This window comes from Carcharhinus amblyrhynchos, chromosome 15 (assembly GCF_965287045.1).
Source record: "Carcharhinus amblyrhynchos chromosome 15, sCarAmb.v2.hapA, whole genome shotgun sequence".
Classification (NCBI taxonomy): domain Eukaryota; kingdom Metazoa; phylum Chordata; class Chondrichthyes; order Carcharhiniformes; family Carcharhinidae; genus Carcharhinus; species Carcharhinus amblyrhynchos.
Window position 1 is genome coordinate 55,670,566 of NC_137338.1, and position 27,102 is coordinate 55,697,667.

The window sequence follows — 27,102 nt, forward strand, 5'->3', positions numbered from 1 at the left end:
AAGCGCAATCTTTAAATTGAACTGAGACATTTTAGGAGTAAAACCAGGAAACCCCTTTTTCCCAAAAGGTGCATTGACAAACTGGAACTTGCTTCCTCTAAAAGGTTGTGGAAGTTGTGCTAGTTAACAATTTAAAGTCTGGGATTGATTGATGTTTGTAAAGGTAGTGTAATAATGGTGTAAATCAAAGGGGGCCAAAGGTACTGATCAGCCATGATCTAAATGAATGGTACAACATGTTTGAGGGACTGAATAGGTCACTACTCTGACTACTCTGTTTCAAAGATTCTTTCTATTGACTTTAGTAAAAATAGTGAAAGGAAAATACTTGTTGATATTCTGTTATTTATTAACTTTTATTGGAAACTTAATTCCTCTTTAATATTGAAAAAAGCTTAGTGTATTTTTTATATTAAAAATAGTTGACTTTATCTGCAATTGAGATTCTAAATAAACACATTTTGCAATGACTTGTTTAGGTTTGGGTTCATATGGGAGTCTTGTTGTGATTTTTTTTGCTGTTGAGTTTATGGATGGGACTGACTGTTTACACTTGCAGCAAAGCCAGAAATTCCCACCTGAGATCAGCAGACTTTACATGGTCTGCCAAATTTAACGTCCCATCCATGACAAGCCCTGCGGCAGATACAACTAGAACATTCACCTCTATGTGTATGCATAAAGTGAAGTGGTGGAGGCTATCTCGTTGAATATATTTAAGTCACAGGTAGATAGATTTTTGATAGACAAGGGAATTAAGGGTTATGGGGATAAAGCGGGAACATGAAACTGATTCACTTCAGATCAGCCATGATCTTATTGAATGGCAGGGCAGGTTCAAAGGGCTAGATGGCCTACTCCTGCTCCTATTTCTTATGTTCTTAAACGGAACACTCAGATTGCTTAATCTTGGAAGCCATGGAAAGGTTAAACGAGCCTGCTTATCAATAGACGAGAATTCACAGTTTTCTTTAATACAGTGATTTGTGTCCTAATTTGTTTCCAAAAATGGGTAGTAAAAAGAATCATTTTGACTAGATGTGAATAAACCCTTTATTTTTATCACTCATGGATAATTTACAACATTCAGTTTTTCACATATGCAGTGTTAGCTTGTAAAATCCTGAACCTTTCTAAATATGTAGAATTTATTTCCCTTTCCCATCTTGAGATAGCAAGATTTCAATTTTCATCATACAGATATACAAAAAAATCTTGCCTGCATAGACTTCTTTATATTTTGTAACACAAATGTACAAGGTCATATCGATTTTGCAGTATTTTGCCTCTTTGATTTCACATAGAGAAAAAGAAATCTGGTGGTCACTTTTCTGTGCTGACGTATCATTTTTGAAGAATGAAACTTTAGTCACTCCTTTTGAAGCATAATTGAAAACAAGTTGTAACTTGCCTCATAGCATATTCTGTAGTTGTAGTAAAAATGAATCTTGCTGTGCAGTAGAGGACCAATAGAAGCTTTGTTCACCAATATTGTGATCTGTTATAGTGAAGGCAGGCAGGGTCAAGTTGCTTTCTCCACCTAGGGATGAGGGAAGGGATAAGTTTAAGGTTTTAATTTTCCAAAACTCCCTCAATTTGGGGAAGGTTCCTTTAGATTGGAAAATAGCCAACGTAACTCTGTTCAAATAGGAAGGGAGAAAAAAAGTGGGAAGCTACAGCCCAATTAGCTTAACATTAAGGGATGGGTCAATAGAGATGCTATGGCAACTATTTAGGGGGATGTGTCAGAATGTACAGAAGATACATTCCAATGAGTAAGGAAAAAGTCCAAGGGTTGGATCTACCATCAGTGGTTAACTAGAAAGATTCGCGATAGCATCAGATTTAAAGAAAAGCATATAATGCAAAGATAGGTGGAAGGAATATAAGGAACAGCATATAAGGATATAGGAACAGCATATAAGGAACAGCAAGGGAAATGTGAGAAGCTATTATTAAAGTAGTCGTATCAGGGTACTTGGATAAGTTCAAGATAATCAGGCAGAGTCAACATGTTTTTATGAAAGCAATATCATGTTTAACCAACTTATTGGAGTTCTTTGAGGAAATAACATGCTGTGGATGAAGGGAAACCAGACGATGTACTACACTTAGATTCCCAGAAGGCATTTGATAAAATGGCACATCAAAGGTTATTGTGAAACATAAAAACTTATGCTATAGGAGATAACACCTTGGCATGGATAGAAGATTGACTGGTGGACAGGAAGCAGAGAGAATAGGTCTTTTTTAGGTTGGCAAGATGTAATGAGTGGTGTGCCACAGAGATCGATTCAGAATCTTGACTGTTTACAATGACTTGGATGAAGGAATAGTTGCCAAATTTTCTGATACAAAGATAGCAAGGAAAGTAAGTTATGAGGAGGATACAAGAAGGCTGTAAAAATATATAGTTTAAGTGAGTGGGCAAAGATCTAGCAAACAGAGTATAATGTGAGGAAATGTGAAATTGTTCATTTGACAGGAAGAATAAAAAAGAAGCATATTATCTAAATGGTGAGAAATTGCAGAGCTTTGAGGTGCAGAGGGACCTGGGTATCCTAGTGTATGAATCACAAAGGCTAGTTTGCAGGTCAGGAAAGTTCATGAAATGTTATTATTTATTATGAGGGGAATTAACTACAAATGTTGGGAGATTATGCTTCAGTTGTACAGAGCGCTAGTGAGACCATATTTGGAGTTTGTGTACAATATTGTTCACTTCATTTAAAGAAGATGTATATGCATTGAAAGCAATTTAGAGAGGGTTTACCAAACTTAATACCTAGAATAGAGGTAATGACTTATGAGGGAAGATTAGATAGGCTAGGCATCTATCTTCAGGAGTTTAGAATGGTAGGAGGCGACTTGGTGGAAACATATAAGATCTTGAGGGATCTTGACAGGGTGGATGTGGAGAGGATGTTACCTCTTGTGGGACAATCTAGAACTAGAGGTCACCAATTTAAAACGAGGGTTGCTCATTTAAAACAGAAATTAGGTGAATTTATTTCTCTGAGGATCATGGGTCTTTGGAATTCTTCCTGCAAAGGTTATTGAACCACAGTCTTTGAATATTTTTAAGGCAGAGGTGGATAGATTATTGATATAATCTATATAATAAGTGTTAGGACCAAATCAGAAACTCCAAAATATATAATGAAGTTAGTCTAGACCCTAACTGTTTTTGATTTTGACACTAGTGAGCATAAGGTGTTTTGCTCCAGGTATGATTTTATTAAAACATAGTGCAGTTTAAAAGAATTATCACAACTTTTATGAATTGAAATACTTAAACATGACAAGGTATAATTCTTAACTGCTAGCTATCTCTGTTGGTTCCAATTCAAGCAATATTCTTCATAAATGTAAACTCCTCTTCAGAATCAGAGAAAACTCATAGCCTTACATGAGCTGCCTTCTAACATCTCTGGACAGGGATATAGAGAGAGAACTGTCTTCTCTCTCTTGGATATCAGTCTCCAGAGAAAGACTTGTGAGAGATCCTATGTATGCTTAACTCTGTTTGCTTCATCCAGGCATATAGTTCATTTTAAGATATTTCTGCATATGCAATTACATTTAAATGCTAGACTGTCGGGGTTAACTAACACTGCTAACTTGACTACGTTTTAAAACTCAGAAGGGATATTGGATTAGCCAAAAATTGCATTCCTAAAAGGTACACAATGCAGGCAAAACAAGCTTTTCATAATAGCAGCTGCAAGACCTGTTTTCATAGACATAGATGGCATGTGAAAAACACTTCTGATAATGAGGTAAAGATTGAAATACATTTTTATTTCAGTACATGTTTAGTTCAGTTCTTAGATCTTGCTCAACTCAGTACATTTTTTTGTACAAGGCCTGGCTGTGAAGCCAGTCTTCAAGTCTGCTCTCTTCTCACTTCTGTCATGTTAATTACTTTTGAAGTTTTGTTCAATAAAAGAAAACCATTTATAAAACTTATATCAATTGCTGTCCCCTCGTCTATTCAAACAAATGAATGATCCCTACAACCTGTCTTTATACAGCAGAACTCCACAGAGAGAGGAAGAAAGAAAATACCTCTTGCTTTTTGCAGACTTCTAGCCAGTCCTAGACTTCAATTTTCAGAGAGAAAGAGCTGCACCTTTCAAATTCAAACACAACTACCTGCTTGTCTCTCTGTAAGCCTAGCTCCTCCCATTAGCACATGACACTCAAGTCAACCAACCTAATTAAATCCTACTCTGAAACCCCAGGGGACAACCTAAAAAATAACAAAAATGCATTAACTTAGATTAAAACAAACACCCCACTAATTAGGAGCAGTTATTTTTCTGCATGCTTAGCATATCGGCTGTTGTTTATAGACAATCAGCACCATAATCAGAGCTGAAAGAGAAAACGTTCACCTCGCAAGAAACGTGACACAAATATATTTTTAAAGGCACAGTATTGTCACATAAGCAAGGATGGGTGATGGGTTATCAGGAGTGGGTGAGATACACATCTGAGGTTACTATCAGATCAACCATGATTCTATTAAATGGTGAAGCTAGCTTGAGGGGCTGAGTGGTCTACTCCAGCTCCTCGTTCATATGTTGATTCTATAATATAAGCCAAAATTGGACTATAGCATCACAAAGGAATCCACATGGTCTTGAATTAAGTTGTATCTTTTAATTTTATTGTTTCTTTTATATAGAGTTCTTGATTGATGAGGTGTATATTGAAAGAATAATAGATAGACTGCACTATGCGCTTTCTAAGGATTTCTCGACGGACCCATCTAAATCTGGAGCTCTGGAGCCATCACTTTCCTTCATTTGTGATTTGGCATCTAATTTTTTCTGCTCCATCAAGGGATGTTTGCAGATGTCTTCTGCTGAAGGTCTTCTTTATACAATCTTCCAGCTCTGTGCCCAGAGCCAGGAGAAGACTCATCTTGCAGGTGAAGTGTAATTTTATAAAATTAAGCTTTTATTTTCAAACTCATGCAATGTTAAGATGTGTACATGTGTTTCTATGTCAATTAAATTGATGTAATGCACACCTATGCTCCTTAGACATGTTAGCATGGTATTATGCTGTTACGAGACATGTCCATGGCTTTTCTATCGGATAAATGGATATTTTAAATTGAGTAACTTACAAAACTGTTGTTCTTTAGTATCTTCACTTTTAGTTTAAAACAAATTTAAAATGTGATTCAATTACATTCGTTGAAGTGAAGTGGAATAGAATCAATATATAGAACTTGACTGTGCAATAAACTGCAATATTGCACTGTTTAATACATGTTGAACTCCAATTGTGAACATTGGGCATACCCTTGCCCTCTTTTCTAATTCTCCCCCAGCTGAGGCTTAATACTTCTAATAACCAAACTCATTCTCTAGCATAGAAGAATTAAACTGGCTACATAAAAAGGTTGAGAAGCTCCACTATCCATAAATAACCACCACACATATATGCACACCACGCAAAAGTTGTTCTTATCTGCCCAAATCTATTACTTCCCTCTCAACAGTGAAGTGAAATCTATTTTAATTACAGCAATAAGCCATTTTAATACTCTCTATCTGAAAGGCATTGTCATTTATCAGGAATCAGGTGATGAGCAACCACAAGCCTGATTTCTACAATAAGATTAATGCCTTTATCACCTAAACACTGTGAAGGATCTCTAGCAGTATGCTTTCACAAGCATTTTGGGAACTGGGCAAGAGTTGTAACTAACTCATTACTTTTTCTACAGCATGGAGGGAAGTTGATTTGAGACTTTAAAAAATGACACTTATTTTCTTTAAAAACAAAATATCTATTTTTCATTCACTTGACACAAGGGCCTTTGCTGCTGCTGGTTTTATGCTAAAGTACCTCCTATGAAATCCCCCTTATATATCCTCCACCACTGGCATTCACGTCTTCATCCATGTAGGTCCCATGCTCTGGAGTTCCCTCCCTAAACTCTTGTGCCTCACCGTCTCCCTCTTTTAAGACAAATGCTTAAATCATACGTTTTTGATCAAACTTCTGGTCACCCACTTGCTTACTTCCTTCATTGCATTGCAAACCAGTTTTGATTGATTATGGATCTATAAAGCATGTTGGAATATTTTTCTCTTCCAAGGAGGCTATAAAAATGGAAGCTGCAGCAGTAATTATTACAATACAAGATAGCTAGCAGGAGATTGCTAGACTTCGCCATGCAGAGTTTTGTTGCTGCGTGATGTGATTACCTTCATGTGACAATGTAAAGTGGAGATCAAACTTTTCTTTCCCTCCCCTCCTGCCAACTCTGGCTCTGAGCAATATGGCTATAACACTGTGCACCAGTCTATTTGAATCCCTAAGGAAACCACTTACCTCGTTAATGATTTAGTTTCTATTTCTAATTTTTCCTGAATTTTGTTTTTTTGTAAATCCTCAGTTCAACTCAATTCCACTCAAGCATTAACAGTCCAATTATTTCTTTACCATTTGTGCTTAGTCAAAGATAGTGTAGCTTCTATTGGATTTTTTTTCTATTTTGGGAAATATTGTATTATTCAGAATGCCTGCATCTGTGATTGGCTTCCATTCTTGGACTTATGTGTCATTTGATAAAGTGGCTCATCAAAGGTTAGTGCGGAAAATAAAAGGCATGCTGGCTGAAAGGGAGCAGAGAGTAGGTACAAATGGGTTATTTTCAGGTTGGCAAGATGGAATGACTGTGTGCCACATAGCTCAGTGCCTTGAACAACTTCTTATTCGTTGGAATGTACCAAAGATGGCACAAGTGTCTATCATGCGCAAAGGAGAATGGTTAGTACAAATGGAGATTAATGCCTGAATAAGAGTTTATTGTCTGGTATGTTCTAAGAATATAAGATGAAATGCGGCAGTTGCTCACAATTCCTTTCTTGTGATCTTCTGTACTGTTCTCAAACTGATGCATTACTGAAATAGTTCAGTGAACCTGAATAATTTAAAACAGAAACAAAAACACAGCAATGTTTTTTCTTTCTTAACTCACCAGATCCCTTGAAGATGCTAACTGATGGCAAATATATTTTCATAGCTTCTATACGTTACCTCATCCAAATAACATTCTTCAGTAGAGAGTTAAACCCTATCCCCCAACCTCTCAATTTCCACAAGGAACCAATATGATAGTAAGCAAGAATCAGAATTCTGACTGCTTTTCCCACCTCCTTTTGCCCAGGGAATAGGAACCCTGGGAGAGATCAGGTAACCAGGCACAAATCAGAAAGTAAACATGGATGCTCCAGCCTGTATAATTCAGTACCAAATTGGGCATTGCCTTTACCCCCATCACTTTTGTATAACTGAGGTTCTGCTGAAAATGTCTTAGTAGTATGTGCAAATGCAGACAGCATTGTAAATAGTGTAGATGTATAAAATTACATTAATTAATAGATTAAATGAATGTGCAGAACTGTGACAAATGGGTTTCAGTGTAGACAAATGAGAGGACATATACTCAGGACTGCAAAAGATTAGAACAAATACTTCTTAAAAGGTGTAATTTTAGAAACAGTGAAAGTCCAAAGAGATTTGAGGTTCCAGGCACACACATCACTAAAATGTCATGAACAGCTACAGAAAATAACTTTAAAAAAACTAGTGGAATGTTGGCTTTTATATTTGGAAGAATAGAATATAAGAATGTGTAGCTTCAGGTACACAAAGCCCCATTTAGCAAAAATATATTGGTCTTGGAACAGATGAAGCACATATTTAGTGGAATGATACCTGGACTGCAAGGGTTAAATTATGAGATGTAATTACGCAAACCTGGATTGTTTTCCTTTGGATTTAGAAGGCAGAGGGGGGCAGGGTGGCACAGTGGTTAGCTCACAGTCAAGGACTCAAGTTCATTCTGGCCTGAGGCAACTGTCTATGTGGCATTTGCACGCCCTCTTTATATCTATGTGGGTTTTCTCCAGGTGCTCCAGTTCCCTCCCACTGTCCAAAGATGTGCAGGATAGGTGGATTGGCCATGCTAAATTACCCCTTAGTGTCTCAAGATATGTAGGTTAGGGGAATTAGTGGCAATAGGGTCTGGGTAAAATACTCTGTCGGAGAGTCGGTGCAGACTCCGTGTGCTGAATGGTTGCCTCCTGTTCTGTAGGGCTTCTATTCTATGTTTGATCAAAGTTGTCAAGATATATGTTAATGACCTAGACATTAGTGTTCAGGGCTGATTTCAAAATTTGCAGATGAAATGAAAATGGGAAATATCGTCAACTGTGAAAAGGATAGTCTTGAACTACAAAAGCACATAGTCAAGTTGGTGGATTGGGCACGCAAGTGGTAGATGAGATTCAGTGCAAAGAAGTGTGAGGTGATTCATTTTGGCAGGAAGAATATGGAGAGGTGATAGAAAATAAAGGCAGAAACTTTAAAGGAGGTACAGGAACAGAGGGACCTTGCAGTATATGTATACTAGTCATTGAGGATAGCAGGGCATATCAAAAAGTATATGGTACCTTTGGCTTCATTAATAAGGGCACCGAATACAAGAGCAAAGAGGTCATGTTGAAATTGGATAAGATATTTGTATAGGTCTCATCTGGAGTACTGTGTCTAGTTCTGCATGCCACACTTGAGGCAGATGTGAAGGCATTGGGGAGGGTACAGATGAGATTCACAAGAATGATTCTGGGCATACAGAACCATAGCTTTGAGAACAGGTTGGGACTGTTTTCCTTAGAGAAGAGAAGACTAATAGGTATTCAAGACCTTGAGGTGTATGGACAGGTACATAGTGAGGAACTGTTCCCACTCAGGGCATAAAAAACTAGAGGGTGCAGTTTCAAAATAATTGGCAAAAAAAGAGTTATGTGAGTTAAAATATTTTCACCCAGAGGATGGTTGGAGTCTGGAATGAACTGCCTGAAATGGTTGTAGGTTTGATCAGATGTTCAAAAGGGAATTGGATTGCTATCTGAAAAGAAAGACTGCAAGATTAAGGGGATAAGGCAAGGTAGTGGAACAAGGTAGAATTCTCTTCCAGAGAGCCAGTGCAGACTTGCTGGATCAAATGGCCTCCTTATGCACTATAAAGATTCTGTGAAGATATTAAGGGGAACCAATAGAGTAGATTGGGAGAAACTATTTCTGATATGTCTAGAAGTAGGGGACATAATCAGAATCTTCAGGAGTGAAATTAGGAAACATTTCTTCATACAAAAACTGGTAGAAGTTTGGAATTCTCTTCCACAAGCATTAATTGATATTAGATCATTTGTTAATATTAAAACTTAGATTGGGGTTTCTTTGTTTGTCAAAGGAGATGGGGCAAAGTTGTATGAAGTTAGGCTGCAAATTAAGCATGATCCCAGTGAATGGCAGACCAGATTCAACAGGCTAAATGGGCTACTCCTGTTTCTATGTTCAGCCCACATTAATACTGCTTGATGGATTTGGCAACAGCAGGGAAAGTGACTGCACACATATAGAGAGGCTGAAAGAGCTGTTGCTATTTCTGACTTGTATCATTGTTACTGGCTATTATTAAATACGCTCTTCTCTTTACATTTACTGTGTCTGAAAGAAGTTGAATGCTGTTATCTGGTACTTATGTGGGCCTTGACATGCCATGCAAATCCTGTGCAGCTGCAGTTATTGCAGAGTTGGGGAAATGACTGGCTGGTAATGCCCACAGCCAGATTCCCATTTCTTTGCCCTGATTTATTTGCTGTCAGAGTACCTGTTGTTTGTATTTTCCATCATTAGCAGTTTGGTTAGTTGACAACAGTCTCAAGAGCTTGTTGCTGCCTCTGACAGCAAGAACATTGAATTGTTTCTGCTTGAGGGTTGATGCTGGTGAAGCTTGTGCCTCCCAAAGCACTCCTGTAGTATGAATGAGAATTAGATGATGTAGCCTGAGGCTCTAAGCTTATTAATTTTTGTTACGAAGCACATAGTAGATAGCTTCAGAAGTAATGTTAAGCTAGTTATTGTGAAGAAGCTTAGTTATATATGCCTGACTTCTATTGATTTATATTTTATCCCACCCCACCCCACTCAAAGATATGACCAAACTTCAGTCAATGCCTCAGCCTTAGTGCTCTAATATAGGGAACTCAGCACAACAAGGGAATCAGTCTTTATTACTCTTCCAAGATAACATACATTAGTACATCAATATGTTGTGTTCCATTCGGCTTCACCCTGAAGACTATTTTTAGGATTAGCATACCTCCATGCAATAAATAACATAAAGCCACAAAGATCGTTTGAATATTTTAAACATTATAATAGCAGAGCGGTGACACGAAACAAGCTAATGCCATACTACAAACCAGGGTGGTTTAAACTTCTTTTGTTCATGAGACACTTGCTCATCATAGAGCCCATATAAAAGAGTAAGCCATGCCTTTCTGCGCGCTTAGGCTTGTTTAGGTTTCTTACCTGTTTCACATACTTTTGATGGCTTGGCACTTTGCTTGTCTTTCCTGCACATTAAAATGCCACTCTTTTTCCCCTTAACCTTGGACTGGGGAGGATGGGTGTTGTATGGCAACCCACTCACATTAGTAATTGTTCAATTACTTGGAGAGATAGGAATTCGCCTGGAATTCTTTAAAGAAGTAAAGATGAGTGGCCTTCCATGTATGTGTGTCAGATAGCACAAGCTAACATACTGCAGGTCGGAGTAGCTGTTGGCCTTTTGCTTTCATTAAAAATTTTTAATGTTTAAATACAATACTTGGATAGTATAATTCTGTCATTTTATTTGGACTATTTGTACTTGTGTTGCCTTATGCATTATTAATTATAGTGCTAATGTGAGATGCTTGTCTTTGGCTGGATTCCAAAATCTGCATTATAGTGAATCTGAAGTGTTCTATAATGGTCATCCTTATAAAAGTCCATCACGTTGTTGACATGTGCAGTCCATTTGAGAAAAGTTTCAACTGTTGAAAAAATAAATTGTTTCTTAAAAGCAGTCTGTAGGTCGTCAGTCTAGTTGTATGTTACTCTATTGTCTTTATTCCATTTTAAAGAACACTTTAATGGCATTATTAACCTTTCATTCCGATGTTTTTGTAAAAGGATATCTTATCTCTCAGTAAAAGTATTTTGTCCGTTTACCCACTTAGTCCCCCTCAGTTGAGACCTTTTTTATCACAAGTGAAATGTACAGTAAAACTGTCATCAGACACTCTGCTGACCGGAATTTTCTATTAACAGGAATTCCGGCGTCAGATCTGTTTTTTGATTAACAATGTCAGACTCACTGGTAATAATTATTAGAACCTGTCCTGACTCTAGTCTCAGCCTCTCACTGTTGTGCAGCAGCATCTCTCCTCAGTGCCACTGGATTTGTGCGCTCCCACACATTTTGAGACCTCAAAATCTGTTGATCATTCTGTTGCTTCCTCATTGGATGAAAAGACAGAAGTTACCTTATATCTCAGTTACTAGACAGAATTGATTAACCAGCATCTCCCATTTTGGGAGTGTGTTGGATAACAGAGATTTTCCTGCAAATGTTTTAATACAATTCACAAAACTGAAACGTTAATCTTTATTCTAGTGTGACACAGATTAAAAGGTAGTGACAGAAAACATCTCAACGAAGTCTTTCAAAAAATGGGTTAAAATATCTTTAGTTTTAGTGATACAGCATGATATGATGTACAAGAGAGTACTTTTCACACAAATCCATACATGCATATACAAAAACTAAAACTGTAGATCTGAAACAAAATAGAAAATGCTCGAAACATTTATCAAGTTAGCCAAAATATGGAGAGAACTGAGAAGTTAACATTTCGGGTGTAACCCTTCATAGGAACATAGTATGTAGGAGCAGAAGTAAGCCATTTGGCCCATTGAGCCTGCTCCGCCATTCAGTCAGCTGACCTGATTTTGGTCTCAACTCCACTTTTCTGTCCATTCCATACCATAGCCTTTGTCTCACTTGTCTATCCAAAAATCTGTCTGAAATAAATTCAATGACCCTTCCTCCACTGCTTTATTCATCAGAACTTAATAGAATTACAGATTAAAATATTTGACAAAATAGATAATAGAAGAAGGAAGGAGTAGACATGCATACACATGTAAATTTAAAAAAAACACTGGACATATGAATAGCTGAGGCAGTTTTGGAATAGAAATCAGACAATCCAGCAAAACGCAAGAGCAACTGATAAGCTGAGAAGGAGTAAAAAGTTGGTAGATGCCAAAAGTGAAGACTGTCAAGCCTACATGAGAGGTGGAGGGCTTGAGGAGAATATTTTAGAACTCAAAGGCTCCAGACATTGAAGTGGATCAGTAGAGATAGTTCAATGTGGTCACATTCATCGAAGATATTGGGGTTGATTCTCTCCGCCCGCAGCACTGCTTTTGTAGTGCAGCAGGCTGGGAGACTTAAGCGGAGACCATTTTGCAGTCTTCACGCAGGGTGCCAGGGCCTCCGTATGTCTCCAGCAGCCAGATTTCTGACACCGTCAGCTACGTGGCAATTTCTGGTGTGGAGCTGCATAATTTATTTAAGTAACCATTTACATCTATTTTAAATATCATTAATGAGCCTGGGACTGAAATCTCTGGTCCCGTTAGCCTTTCCCTTTTCTGCACCACCACCACCATCTCACACACACACACACACACACACACACACACCACACCACACCACACCACCACCAGCAGCAGCAGCCCCCCCCGCCCGCCCGCCATGAGTGTTTCACTCCAGCAGGGTTTGCTATAGCTTCCCATTTGCAGGAAACTAGCGACCTGACACCACTGGAATTAAAGAGGACAATCGAGGCCCGCTACAGGCTCATGGGTAAGAGGGGTGCATCCTGGACATTGCCACCTTGACCACTCCTAATGGGACAGAGTGGCAATGCCCAGGGGGGCACCTTGGCTATGCCCACAGGACATCAAGCAATGCCAAGGGAGTGGGGTCTATTGCGGATGGAGTCTCTGGGGCTGTGAGGGTGGGAGGCCGCAATGCCACTTTGCATTTGGGATCGTGAGCAGAGGAAGGGAGGCCAGCAATTGGGGCTGGCCATCTGGGTGGGGAGGATTGGGAGATTGGGGCTGCTGGGGGAGGGAGATTGAGTCTGGCGGGACATGCCCGGTAGGGGGACGGCGCCAACAATCAGGCTGTGGGGGAGTCGATAGGTCAATGATTTGGGATCGCAGGGCTGGCCAGCGATTAAACTGGCTGACAATGCCAGTGCACACGCTGATCTCGTTACTGACAGATTGGTAAATATGCGCAGTAGCCTGCTCAGTGCTATGTTACTGGCCCCTCCAGCAGGAATAAGCCCCACCCGCAGCTTTTTAGCATGATTTATGCCAATGCACTCTGCAGTGCTCAGACTGTGGAAGATTCAATTTGAAACTTCGATTTAAAAAAAACAGTGGGATTTACTCCAGTTTTTATGCGAATTCAAACTTAGGACTATTTTGGGAGAACTGTCCCCTTTGTTTGTGACTTTGATCATAGCCTTTTCAAAAAGGCAGATGGTGCCAGGATCCAAATTATTTCTTTTAGACCTAACGCCTTTTATTTCTTCGAAGTGGAGTTAAAGAAGTTATTTAAGGTGAGAACATATTCAGCCGGTTTGAGTAGAGTGATGGTTGGTGGGAATTGGCTGGATCATTTATCAAAGAAAAGACCTTCGGCCATCCAGAGGAAGGATGATAATGTAAAGGACTTGTGGATCAACAGTTTTCATCACAAAAAATACTGGTTTTCTGATCCCAAACATATCATTTTTGCTATCAGATGTGAATCTGTCAATTTGAACAAATTCAATGAAATGAATTCAATTTGGTGAATTTGAACAGAACAGTGGTGGGTGGGGAGGATAAAGTAATGTCAAGATGAGAAGAAATTGGTTTGGTGGGACAGAAGTAAATTGAAATGATCGATGTACTAATGTCCTCTTTGTGTGTCTTGAGGAGTAGTTCGAATAAGGCTAACTTATGAGATTGTGGTACTCGGGTTGGAAGCAGTGAGGAGGAGGATTGCAAGAAGAAATGAGGTAACAACCATCCGGGAAATTGAGTGTTTGTTCAGTAACAGGTCATAGTCCAAAAGGAGATAAGAAGTGCAGTGTATAATGTAGTTTGGCTTTATCAAAATGGGGATCTTTGTGGTATGCAACAACAGTGGTCCCATGGCAGCAGATTTGATAAGGGTGAAACTTGAAAGAATCAGCATTTCAAATTTGTGGAACATAAATTTGAGTGAGCGAGGGGAGTGGAAAACTGATGCCTTGTAACATACCAGTGATATTTGGTGGAAATATTGAGAACATAAGAGACTAGAGAAAAGATTCGTGATGGATCAAAGTTGAAGAAGATGAAAGTGGCAAAGGTGCTAAGCATCATGTCAAACCAGGAGTTCACCGAGCCGAGGGTCAGAATAGGTTGAAGTTGACAAAGGATTTTTTAAAGTCAAAGGGGTATGTTGAAGAGGATAGTGTAAATCTGGCAAGAGGCGAGAATAGAGGACAAATGGGATTGTAAGAAAGTGAAGAGGACAAGGGATTAGGCGATTCGTTTTTTTAATTCGTTCATGGGATGTGAAAATGGCTGGTGACACCATCATTTATTACCCATTTCTAATTGCCCTGGCTGGCCCCCAAGAGTTGTTGATATTATGGCCCTTGTTGCTTGAAGAAATGTCATATAGTTTTTGAAAGAAATGCTGAATGAGATGAAGGATGTATTATTGAAATGAGGACCTGTACAAACACTTAGTGTTGCTGAAGAGAACATGCATGCAGTTCTGTGATAGTGCAGAGGCAGTAATTCGTGAAGTGGTAACAGCAGTAACTGAAGGAACATTGACTATCAAGATGATGTTGGTGATCATGGGTGAATGCAAAGAGACTGAAATTTGGACCATTTAAACATGTCCTCTCTTCCATTGTAAACATTTTACAATTCATTCTACTTCTTATTTATTTGTGTGCTTTTTCCCTTCTCTGTGTCTTTTTAAATGCTGATCTACTATGCATTTTTTTCCTCTAGGAGGCTATTTGAAACATTAACTTGGTAGTTCTCTTCACAAGTTCTAAATAACTTGCTGAGTGTTTCCAGCACTTCCTGACCACAAATATATAGCTATATAAATTCTTTTACTTCTCCCATTTAAACATATAAAAATCACCAGTTCACAATTCTGTATTTTTGATGCAGAACCTCATGAGGAACAAAATCAAAGTACAATTTTATTTTGGTATTAAAGGGAATTTTATTCAGTTCTTAGATACCATTTGATAGAATCTTAAAGTGCGAAAATCTGAGTACCGAGGCAATCATTTGATTCCATAGATTGAAGCAACAGGCAAGCTAACAAGGGATTATTTTATTATAAATCTGTAACAGCTAATGAAAATTGGAGCAAAAAGGGAATGAAACGCTTGAGATGGCAACGTCTGTAACAGAGCTAAATAAATAGCTATCTGCTGATGTTTGTCTTACTTATGGTTAGTGGCAGTTAATATGTGACCAATGTGCCCATGATAGAACTGAAATGCCTCATAAATTTGGCATGATTGCTTTCATGTTGTGATCAGGCCAAACTATAATGCCCTGATGCCGTTTTTTTTTAAATTGCTCTGGTGCTGGTTTTTGGAGTCTCATATCTGATTAACTGTTAGTCGAGAATGGGCATGGAGACCAGCACAGTGCTAATTTAGTATAATAATATATTTTAATTTATATTTTAATAACAAAAATATTGAATTCTCTTGCAGTAGACCATTTAACAGCTATGTATTCTGTGATCTGAAAATTTAGAAGTAGCCAGCCCAGAGAGCAGAGTATTCTTTAGAACAACTGACAGTTTAAGTCTAAAACAACAGCAGAAAGAGCTAAATATTCGATATAATTTCTAAGAAGTGGAGTAATTTGAATTAGCACAATAACTTTAAAATAGTAAGAAAAATTGTAAATTTAATTTTAATTGTAGAACTTTGTCATAAGGCTTCAGGCCAGTTTAGTGATTGAAAATAAACTATTTTATGAAATAACTATTCTCATTTATGTATTCTCCCTTCAGTTATAAACTGATTTTTGTTAAATGCATCAGCGTTAATTTGTGACAAAATTTTCAAATGCTTGGTAAATTTTGTTGCTTTTTTATAATGCATTAAGCAATGTCCTCAGGGTGTATGTGGCAAGATCTTATTTTCCCTCTTGAAAATTTCTTAACCGAAAATAGCAAAGTACAATCTTGTAGCACTGAAATGTAACTAAAGATTTTTCACAAAATCTTGGATTATATTTCAGTACTGATTTACCAGTATTTATCTATCTCTTTATGTGGTCAATGAATAATTCAAGTAGATCCCCTGGAATTGGCAGTATTTCACTTATGAAATCATCCGGAATGACAAATTTTCTTGAAATCTCAATATTGCTATTTCAAATGTCAGATGGTTATCACTTTTAAAATTAATTCTCAATCACATCATTTATTTTGTTAAGCAGAAACAGCTGTTAACAAGGTTTGTTTTTGCATACAGATAGATTGGTCTGCTCTGGAATATGTGGAGAAAATGGTGGTTGTCATGAACAGGCTGTCTCAAAGCATGTTGCATTTTCTTTTGACCTTTTGATTATATTCACTCAAGTGGCACATTCACATCTGGAAAAAATGGGATCCTTCTGTGGCAGCAGTAGTGAGCAGCTGAAACTGATATCTTATGCATTCCAACAGAAATATAGATTGTATTCCTCAAAGAGATCATAAAAGGATGTTTGTCCTTGGTAGTTCTATTCCTAGATGGCACAGGACATGATCTTTGCAGAAAATGTGTGTTCGGTGCAGTAGAGTGTCTGTAAGGCAGAAAAATAAACAGAAGAGAAATTATATTGAATTTATAGAAGTGGCTTTGTTTTTACGTTACTGTGGCAAACTGGACAGCAGGCCCAGTGATACAATACTGGCCCTGTATTTCAAATCCAAATTCCTTTTTAAGTAAGGAATGACTGCAAGAGGTTGCTATGGTTCTGATGGAAAAAGGCAAATGATTGATTTACTATAGAGCCTGAGTGTTTGCTCGTGCACTGCTTAACTGTTTTCCTGGCACAGACTTTATGATTTACCTTACTGATTGAAAATGAATGGCTATTCTGATTCTATTACCAAACATTATTTTCATTTTTTAGTTTAATTTTAATTTACTGTATTTAGTATATTGATGCAAGCAAGAATAAATGGGCATTACTGGACTTTTTCCCTTCACTGTGAACTGAACCAATTTGGTCAAGAGGGTATATAGATGGTCAAGAGGGTATGCCCCTCTGTAACTAGACTGTTGGGAGATGCGTGAAAAGGGCTTGTTGTATCAGTGTCCAATATTTTCCCATCTCCTGTTGGGAAATGCCTTTCTTCTCATCGATACCAATTACACATGCTCCAGCTAAAGTCTAAGACAAATTATTTGTCATCTACATTAGCTATTACCATTCACTGGTCCTTTAAAAAGTTTTTTTTTTAATTAAAAGCTAGTACAAATATCCATATCTTTGCTCAGATAATAGACAACTTAATATTAGCAATTACTTTCAACTCATTTTCTCAAACTCCATTCATTTCTGTTCCTTTTTTGCTGTTTTCTTTGCAGAGAAGATATGATAAGTGGCATGCTTTGGCTGGTGGATGGGTTTTCAGTTGAAAAGGACTGAAAATGTTTTCTGAACCCTACTTTAGAGACCTCTAACTCTTATTGACTTGATGATTTTGTGGTTGTGACTGCATTTGCAGTCCTGGCCAAATGTATAATTGTTATCTTGTCACTCAGTGATCAGAATGCAGGTTAAATGGCACATGGTTCCCCTTATAGCCTGACATCTACAAACGTGCTCCATCTTCATCTGAAAGAAGCAACACCCTTCCAGTATTTTATTTTCAGTCTATTTACTCTTAACCAGCTTTTAGTGATATTGTCAATAAGGAACAATTCATTCTGAAATGTAATGGATCTGATCCTGAAAAAAAAACACCTGTTTGTCCTCTAGAGATTTCAGTGTTCTTGTAACCAGTTTATTTAATCATTCCACTCTGATGTTCATTTTCACACAGCAGTATTTGTAATAAGGTGTGCTAAAGAGTAGCCAGAGAAGACAAGCTAAATGAAATATTGTGTTTTTGTTACCTGGTTTAGAAAGGCAGTGGACTTTTGTGAGAGAGTTTGGGTCGTACGCGTTTATTTTCTTTTGTAGCAGACTGTTTACACCCTGAGCAGCGAATGATACGGTTTACTGATTGACTAACATCTTCTGTTGGCTCTGTTTCTGCCCAACGTGCAAACTGCTGAAGCCCTAACAAAGGAATAAATAAATCACTCAGGATTTGATGGCTTACTGTGACTGTTAAAAATGTATTATCAATAAGCAACAAATATAAACACAGCTAGTTTCAACCATTAGAAAACGTTAACAAAAACTAAATACTACTGCAGAACAAAATAAGCATATGTTGCTTTCAACTTCGAAAGCCCAACTGAACGTATTTACCACCTAAAACGGAGAGTAACAAAATAGAATGCTACAGGCATTCCCTTAACTTCATATTAATAACAACTACAGCCCATGCAAGCTAAACATAAGAAGCATTGCTGTTGAAAACTGATGTTACTTTGTGACGCAGTAAAATGATTTCAGCACATAGTTTAAAATGTTGATTATCTTGGTCTGAATTATAATTTGCACTCGACGTATTCTTTGTAAAAATACAGCACTTACCTTCACATACTGAAGACATAGCTATCAATATGATTAGAAGAACAATGATGTATTTAGCATTCATTATTTTGCTGTATATATGAATATTTTTAGTTACCAATCCTGTAAGAAATCATTCTTCATATTTAAATGCATCTGAGTGACTTCTCAGTAGGAGAAAATTTCACTTGAGTCTTGATTGAAACGGTCTGCAAGCAGTTGCACTATTATGTGGATAGCAGTGCAGCCAATCATGCAGACCACGTAGATCAGCCTATTGAATTACTGTAATGCACATTAAACCATGCCTCTTAGTTCTTCTTTGGAACTGCAGCCCATTAAAACTCCTGTTTTTTGCTTTGCCAGATTTTGCTGCATTGGAAATGCATCTTAATGCCAACAGTTATTTAAGTTATATTTCAGAGAATGATGCCACAATCCTCCTTCAACAAGCAATGAACTCTGTTATCCTAAATAAAATAAATTTAAAAACATTACTCTTGTTACTTATTACTCTATTTGTCTAAATATTACAGATAACATGAAACATGGATAATTGAGATAACATGAAACAAAATGCTGTTGCTAAATTAGATAGCAATCCCTTGGTTATATTTTGTGTACGTTTGTACATGTCGTAAAATTAGACATGATAGTAATTTTATTGTAATTAGAAAAGTTTTTCTGTTCACTTGTTAAGAAAATGGATTGATATGTTTGTATCATTCACCTTGATTTTCTGTCTACTTCAGTAGGTTGCATGTCACAGTGATAATGTTTCTAACTATTTAAACCACTATTATAATCTGCAGTGCTATTTTCACCTTCAATTTTTTTTAGGCAGTTTAAATGTTTAGTAATAATTAAAAATAAATGGGAAGAAAATATTCAAAAGCACTTCAGCAGAACTCAGAACCTTTAAAGATTTAATGCTGAGCACACGAACACCAATGAACTGGAAACATAATTATTTTGTCCAACTAACATATTCCACACAACTGTTGTGAACCACAATATATAAATTTTCCACTTCATCCAAAACCAGGGAAAGGTGAGAACCCAGACAATTTGCAAGGGAAAATAACATCCGAGAAATTATTTACTGACCTTTCTCAATCATGATAATTGAAACCCTGGATAATTTCCTAGGAAGATCTATTTTTTGTAGGTAGAAAGCAGACTCCACTCTCACAGGAGCATGAGTCAGTATTTGACAGCTCCTTTATTCTCTGGAAGAAGAACCATCTAACATCCAACTTAGGTTTAGTCTTGTAGTCTTGTGTAATATAAAATTGTGACCCCTTCCCCCCCATATCCTATCTAATTTATTAAACTGGGAAAATAGGATTTTGACCTAGTAAGTGTGAAAGAATTGTGGCATAGTTCCAAGTCATGATGGCGTGTGGGTTGGAGGGGAATTTGCAGGTAGTCGTGTACCCATGTCCTTGATCCTCTAGATGGTAATGGCAGGTTTAAAAGGTACTGCTAAAGGAGGCTGAAAAATTACTGCAGTGCATCTTATAGATGGTACCCCCTTGTAGTCTTTGTGTCTCATCCTTCTACCTCAGAACCCATCGGACGGTGTGCAGCATACAATTCTAATTGTAATTTTGCAGGTACAAGAAAATCTCCACTGTGCCTGCAATGATTTTTTCAAGACTGGATTCTTTGCTTTTTAGGATGAGATGTCTTCCCTCTGAGATCCTAGATTGTAAAAAGTCTGACAACACCAGGTTTTAGTCCAAGCTATTTATTTGTCAGACTTTTTACTGTGTTTACGCCAGTCCAACGCCGGCATACCCACATCATCCTAGATTGTCCCAGACTGAATTTGCTAGGCTATTCTCAGAATAATAAGACATTTTCTATCTCCAGCCAGTTTCCTTCTTGTGGATCCAGATCATCTGATCACTGTATTGCCAGAGACCAATGACCCAGGAGATGCATCAGGACCCTGCAGAAATCCTGACATACTGATCCCATTGCCCAAGAAGTTTCGTCTTTCACTTGGCAATTCCCCTGCTCTCCTGGACCCTCTCTGAACATCTCTAACTTTGAGCTAGAGTCAGAGACTTTGGACAGGGCCTTGGGACTTTGCCAGATAGTTCCACAAAACGTTAGTCAGATTCAAATCTTGTCCAACATCCGGAAACTACAAGGCTGACTCTACAATCACTCTCATTGACCCCTTGACTCCAACTCTCATTTGGCTTCTCCCTGACCTCCTAACCACCCTCCCAGAACACTTGACCACTGCCCTGACCTGAAGACCCCCCTCCCTGGCAATCCAACTACCCCTCCCTACTTCACTAACTCCTACCACCCAATCTGACAACCCCTCCAAACCCAATTACCCCAACCCACCTATTCACCTACCTACTACCTCATCACTGCCACCTCACCCACACTCCGCCCTCACAGTTGTATTGTTATTAAAAGTAGTTAGTTGTTTTTGGAACAATTCTAAGTATACTATAATGCAAGTATATTACTAATTGCTGTCGTAGTGCTGCAGTTTTCCACTGTTGTCCTGCGTCTCACCATTTGTTGTTGTAACTACATTTTTGGAAATTTATTTTCTTCAGTATTCTGAACAATGTTGTTAGATTTTATAATCAGATGGAGCTATTTGGCTTTTTTATACTTCACTTATACTAATCACTTATTTACACTGTCGCATTGAGCAAATCAACTAATTTTTCATTGCTAGTGCTGTTTAAGAAGACACAGACTTCTTAATGCATTTTGGATGTTCACATGTCAACTATAATGTTTTTACTCTTGTTGCCACTTCTAAAAATTAAATTCTGCTGCTGCGAGAGATTATCTTTTGAAATTTTTTTGTGAAGAAGCATTATCTATTTTTACAACCACTAGGAAATGTTATTTTGTTCTTATTACATGAGTTTACTTGAATCTTGTCTAAGGCAGTTGTACAAGGTGAAGCCTTCCATTGTTTGCTGGAGCAGACGAGTGAAGGAGCAGAGAGACAGCTAAGATTTTACCTGTTAAAAACCAGTTTAAAATAAGTTTAAAGCACTTTGTTCTTTGTAGAACTGTTTAAAGCATTTATTTATTGTATTTACTGCTTTAAGAATTCTGAGGGAGTGGTTAGCAGGCAATTGTGGTTCATCAGATTTAAATCAGCGCCAGGTTTAAAAGGAGGCCTGGTGTAGACAGCGGGCAGCGTCTGAGCGGGCAGCAGAGTGAGTGGGAAGCAGAGTGAGCTACTAGGGCTTAATATCAAAAAGGGCTTGAAAGAGAAAAGGCCAGGTGAGTTCGTTTGAAAAACAAAAAAAACAAAAAAAACCAAAAAAAAAAAATGTTTTCAAAACTACTACAGTAAATAATGGAGGGGCATGTGATGTGTGGTTTCTGTATGATGTGGGAACTGGTGGACCCTAGGGTTCATCCCAGTGACCATGTCTGCAGTAAGTGCAGGTTGCTGGAGGTGCTCCAGCTCAGGGTAAATGAGCTGGCCTCTGAGCTACAGACACTGAGGCTCATCAAGGGGAGAGAGGGTGCCATTGTCAATGGGGTGCAAGTGACATCCACCCCCCCTAGACTGGCTAACTCTAAGGGTCAGGGACAAGAGGGGGCTACTGGGAAGAGGAAGGGGGGTGAGGAGCGGAGGCCTCAGCCTCTTAATCTGCATAACAGGTTTGAGGTTCTTGCTTCCAAGTTGGACGAGAACGAGGCAGGTAAGGTTGGTGAGCAAGTTGTACACGGTACAGTGCTGCAGCAGAACATAGGCAAAGAGAAAAGGAAAAGGAACGTAGTAATTATTGGGGATAGTGGGGTGAAGGGTATTGACACTGTCCTTTGTCACAATGACAAAGTGCACAGAAGGGTGTGTTGTCTGCCTGGTGCTCGGGTACGGGATGTCGCAGCTGGGCTGCAGAGGAACCTGGAGTGGGAGGGTGAGAATCCGGTCGTTGTGGTACATGTGGGTGCCGGCGACGTAAGCAAAATGCAGACTGAGGATCTGGGGAGGGAGTATGAAAAGCTTGGAATGGAATTAAAAAGTAGAACCGACAAGGTGGTTATCTCTGGGCTACTGCCTGAACCGTGTGCAGATGGGCGTAGGGTTGACAGGATTAAGGAAGTGAATGGGTGGCTCAGGGATTGGTGTGGGAGGAATGGGTTTGAATTTATGGGGCATTGGCACCAGTATTGGAATAGGTGGGACCTGTTCGGGAGGGCTGGGGTTGGTCTGAACCGTGCTGGGACCAGAGTGCTGGCAAATCGAGTAAAGAGGACTGTAGACAGGGCTTTAAACTAATTAGGGGGGTGTGAGGGTAGGTGACCTTACGAGGTCTAAAGTTAAGGAGAGTGTACATGTAAGGGAAGAGGCCGACGATGTCCCAATAATAGAGGGAGTAGGGGGCGTGAGTATAGTTGGTGGCGTTGCGGCAAATAGGGTCCAGGTGAAGGCTGGGATGAAAGCGCTTTATCTGAATGCACGAAGTATTCGGAATAAAGTGGATGAGCTGGTGGCGCAGATCGACACAAATGGATACGATCTGGTGGCCATTACAGAGACGTGGCTGCAGGGTGACAGGGACTGGGAGCTGAATGTACAGGGCTATCAAGTGTTTAGGAAGGATAGACAGGAGGGAAAAGGGGGGGGCGTAGCTCTGCTGATTAAGGATAGCATCACGGTGGTAGTAAGGGATGATATTGGAGCCAAGGAGCAGAGGGTGGAGTCGTTGTGGGTGGAGATTAGGAACAGCAAAGGGAGGAAGACGCTGGTGGGTGTCGTCTATAGGCCCCCGAATAATGATCTGGAGATGGGGCGGGCTGTTAACGCGCAAATAAGTGCGGCGTGCAGGAATGGGACGGCCGTAGTTATGGGGGATTTCAATCTGCATATTGATTGGTCGACCCATGTTGGACGTGGGGGGCTCGAGGAAGAGTTCTTGGAATGCTGCCGGGATAGTTTCCTCGAACAGTGTGTGTTGGAGCCGACGAGGGAGCGAGCTATCTTGGATCTGGTGCTATGTAATGAAGCGGGTAGAATTAGGGACCTTGTGGTGAAGGACCCTCTTGGGGAGAGTGATCATTGTATGGTGGAGTTTCTGGTGCAGATGGAGGAGGAGAAAGTGGGTTCCCAGACACGCGTCCTTTGTTTGAATAGAGGGAAATACGGTAGGATGAGAGAAGAATTGGCGAATGTGGACTGGGAGAGCGCGTTGGAGGGAGGGTCTGTTAAGGAGCAGTGGAGGATCTTTAAGGAGATCTTTCTTGGTGCTCAACGGAAATTTATTCCGATGGTCAAAAAGGATAGTAGGAGGAGAGGTAATAAGCCGTGGATAACAAAGGAGGTGAAGGAAAGTGTTAAACTAAAAGCGGAGGAATTTAGAGTAGCTAAGAGTAGTGGGCGAGAAGAGGATTGGGAGAGGTTTAAATGTCAACAAAGATTGACAAAGAAGTTGATAAAGAAGGGCAGGAGAAACTATGAAGCTGGGCTAGCGCTTAATATAAAAAAGGATAGCAAGAGTTTTTATAAATATATAAAAAGGAAGAGGCTGGCTAGGGTAAATGTTGGTCCTTTAGAGGATGAGAAAGGGGACCTAGTGGTAGGGGATGGGGATATGGCTAAGGTATTGAATAACTTTTTTGTTTCTGTCTTCACGGAGGAGGACGTGAATAATTTGCCGGGTGTTAGCGATAGAAAGGTGGTAGGACTGGAGGGTCTTAATGACATTACTGTTACTAGAAAGGCGGTGCTCGACAGACTGGAGGGGCTGATTGTGGACAAGTCCCCAGGACCGGATGGAATGCATCCGAGGGTTCTGAAAGAAATGGCGGAGGTGATAGTGGATGCCTTGGTGGTTATTTTCCAAACGTCGCTGGATTCCGGGGAAGTGCCGGATGATTGGAAAACGGCTAATGTTACGCCGTTGTTTAAGAAGGGTGCCAGACAAAAGGCGGGGAATTATAGGCCGGTTAGTTTAACATTTGTGGTAGGTAAAATGTTAAAATCTGTCATTAAGGAGGAAATTGCGAGGCATCTTGAAGGGAATTGCTTGATAGAGCAGACGCAGCACGGTTTCATTAAAGGGAAGTCGTGTCTGACAAATTTACTGGAGTTCTATGAGGATGTGTCTAGGGCGGTGGATAGAGGAGAGCCGGTAGATGTGGTCTTTCTAGATTTTCAGAAAGCGTTTGACAAAGTGCCTCACAAGAGGTTATTGCAGAAGGTCGAGGGACATGGAGTTGGGGGTAGGGTGTTAGCGTGGATAGAGGATTGGTTGTCAAATAGGAGGCAGAGAGTGGGAGTCAACGGGTGCTATTCAGATTGGCGGATGGTGACTAGTGGAGTGCCCCAGGGGTCGGTGCTGGGGCCTCAGCTTTTTACCATTTATATAGATGATCTGGAGGAGGGAACCGAGTGTAGAGTGTCGAAATTTGCTGATGACACCAAGATTGGGGGAACGGCAAATTGTGCGGAGGTTGTGGAGAGTCTGCAGAAGGATCTAGATAGGCTGGGCGAATGGGCCAGGAAATGGCAAATGGAATTTAATGTTGGCAAGTGTGAGGTGGTCCACTTTGGTAGGAAAAATGGTAGGAAGGACTATTACTTACGAGGCGAAAAACTGCAGCAGGCAACGGTGCAGAGGGACCTCGGGGTCCTTGTGCATGAGTCGCAAAAACCCAGCTTGCAGGTGCAGCAGGTGGTCAGGAAGGCGAATGGGATGCTGGCCTTCATAGCGAGGGGGATTGAATATAAAAGTAGGGAGGTCTTGCTGCAGCTGTATAGGGCATTGGTGAGGCCGCAACTGGAGTACTGTGTGCATTTTTGGGCGCCGCACCTGCGCAAAGATATTTTGGCCTTGGAGGGAGTGCAGAGGAGGTTTACTAGGCTGATACCGGAGTTGAAAGGGTTGAGCTATGAGGAGAGGCTGAATAAACTGGGCTTGTACTCGTTGGAGTTTAGAAGAATGAGAGGAGATCTCATTGAAACGTATAAGATGATGAATGGGATGGATAGGATAGAGGTGGAAAGACTCTTCCCGCTCAAAAAAGACAATAGGACTAGGGGGCACAGCCTCAAGATAAAAGGGGGGCGGTTTAGAACAGAGTTGAGGAGGAACTTCTTCACTCAAAGGGTGGTGAATCTCTGGAATTCTCTGCCCGTTGAAGTGGTGGAGGCTGCCTCGCTAAATATTTTTAAGACGCGGGTTGATGGGTTTTTGATAGGAGAGGGAATTAAGGGTTATGGGGAGAGAGCGGGAAAGTGGAACTGAGCAGCAACAGATCAGCCATGATCTTATTGAATGGCGGGGCAGGCTCGAAGGGCTGGATGGCCTACTCCTGCTCCTATTTCTTATGTTCTTATGTTCTTATGTACAGATGACAAATTTATCCATACAACTTACATTGGTAAGAAGATTACAAGGGAAATGAGTAATTAAATTATATTTTCACTTTAAATTTAAAATCAAATCTGCCCTTCTGTTGATCAGTCATTTTTTTAGAATACAAATGCCTGAAGGAAAAGAATAACTAATGAGAGAGTTGGTTCTCTAGACAGTGTCTAGGCAATTAATAATGGAAAATATGTAAATGGAAGTGTTGAACTGATATTTTGTGCCTGTCTTCACTGTAAAAGGCACAAATAACATTCCAGGAATAATTGCAAATCAAGAGGTGAAAGGGAGGGAGGAACTTAATACAGTCAGCATCACCAGGGAAAGAGTTTGGAGAAAACTATTAGAATTAAAGATTGACAGGTGCCCAGGACCTCATGGTTTGCTTCTGAAGGGTCTGTTGAGATGACAAATGCATTGGTTGTAGTTTCAGCAACATTCCCCTCAGATTGGAAAATTAAAAATATAACTATTCAAGAAAGGAGGAAGACAGAAAGTAGGAATCTTCAGACCAGTTGTCCTAACATCAGTCATTAGGGGAAATGCAATATTCCGTAACAAGGTTGGAGAACTGCACTTAGAAAATCTTAATGTAGTCAGGCAAAGTCAACCTGGCTTTGTGAAAGATAAATCGTATTGAACTAATTTATTAAAGTTCTTTGTGGAATAACAAGCGTCATTGGAAAAGGTAAGCCTGCACGTGCCAAACCAAAGGTTGCTAAACAAAGTAAGAGCTCATGGTGAAGGGGGTAACTTGTTAACGTGGATAGAGAATAGGTTAACTAACAGGAAGTAGAGAGGGATAAATGGATCATTTTCAGGTAGGCAAGCTGGGGAGTGTCACAGTGATCAATGCTGGGACCCCAACTAATTGCAATCTGTATTAGTTATTTGAATGAAGGGACAGAATGTATGGTTGCAAAATTTGCTGATGACACAGAGACAGATAGAAGAGTAAGTTGTGAAGAAGGCACAAGGGTCTGCAAAGGGATAGAGATGGGTTAGTGAGTGGACAAAAGTTTGGCAGATG

At 39.6% G+C, this 27,102-nt stretch overlaps 1 protein-coding gene and 1 long non-coding RNA gene across 2 annotated transcripts in view; one reads left to right on the top strand and one right to left on the bottom strand.

Moving 5' to 3' along the window:
* ltn1 (listerin E3 ubiquitin protein ligase 1) overlaps positions 1-27,102 on the top strand; it is a 130,030-nt gene that overhangs the window by 39,018 nt on the left and 63,910 nt on the right. The window contains exon 13 of the mRNA XM_080203970.1: positions 4,691-4,936. Coding sequence (XP_080060096.1) covers positions 4,691-4,936 — 246 coding nt within the window. The remainder of the gene's footprint in view (positions 1-4,690; positions 4,937-27,102) is intronic.
* LOC145353320 (uncharacterized) lies at positions 13,196-19,076 on the bottom strand. Its single transcript, XR_013888681.1, has 3 exons — positions 18,721-19,076; positions 18,132-18,297; positions 13,196-16,809 (listed from the first exon to the last, which is right to left on the bottom strand). It is a non-coding gene; the product is annotated as an uncharacterized LOC145353320 (long non-coding RNA).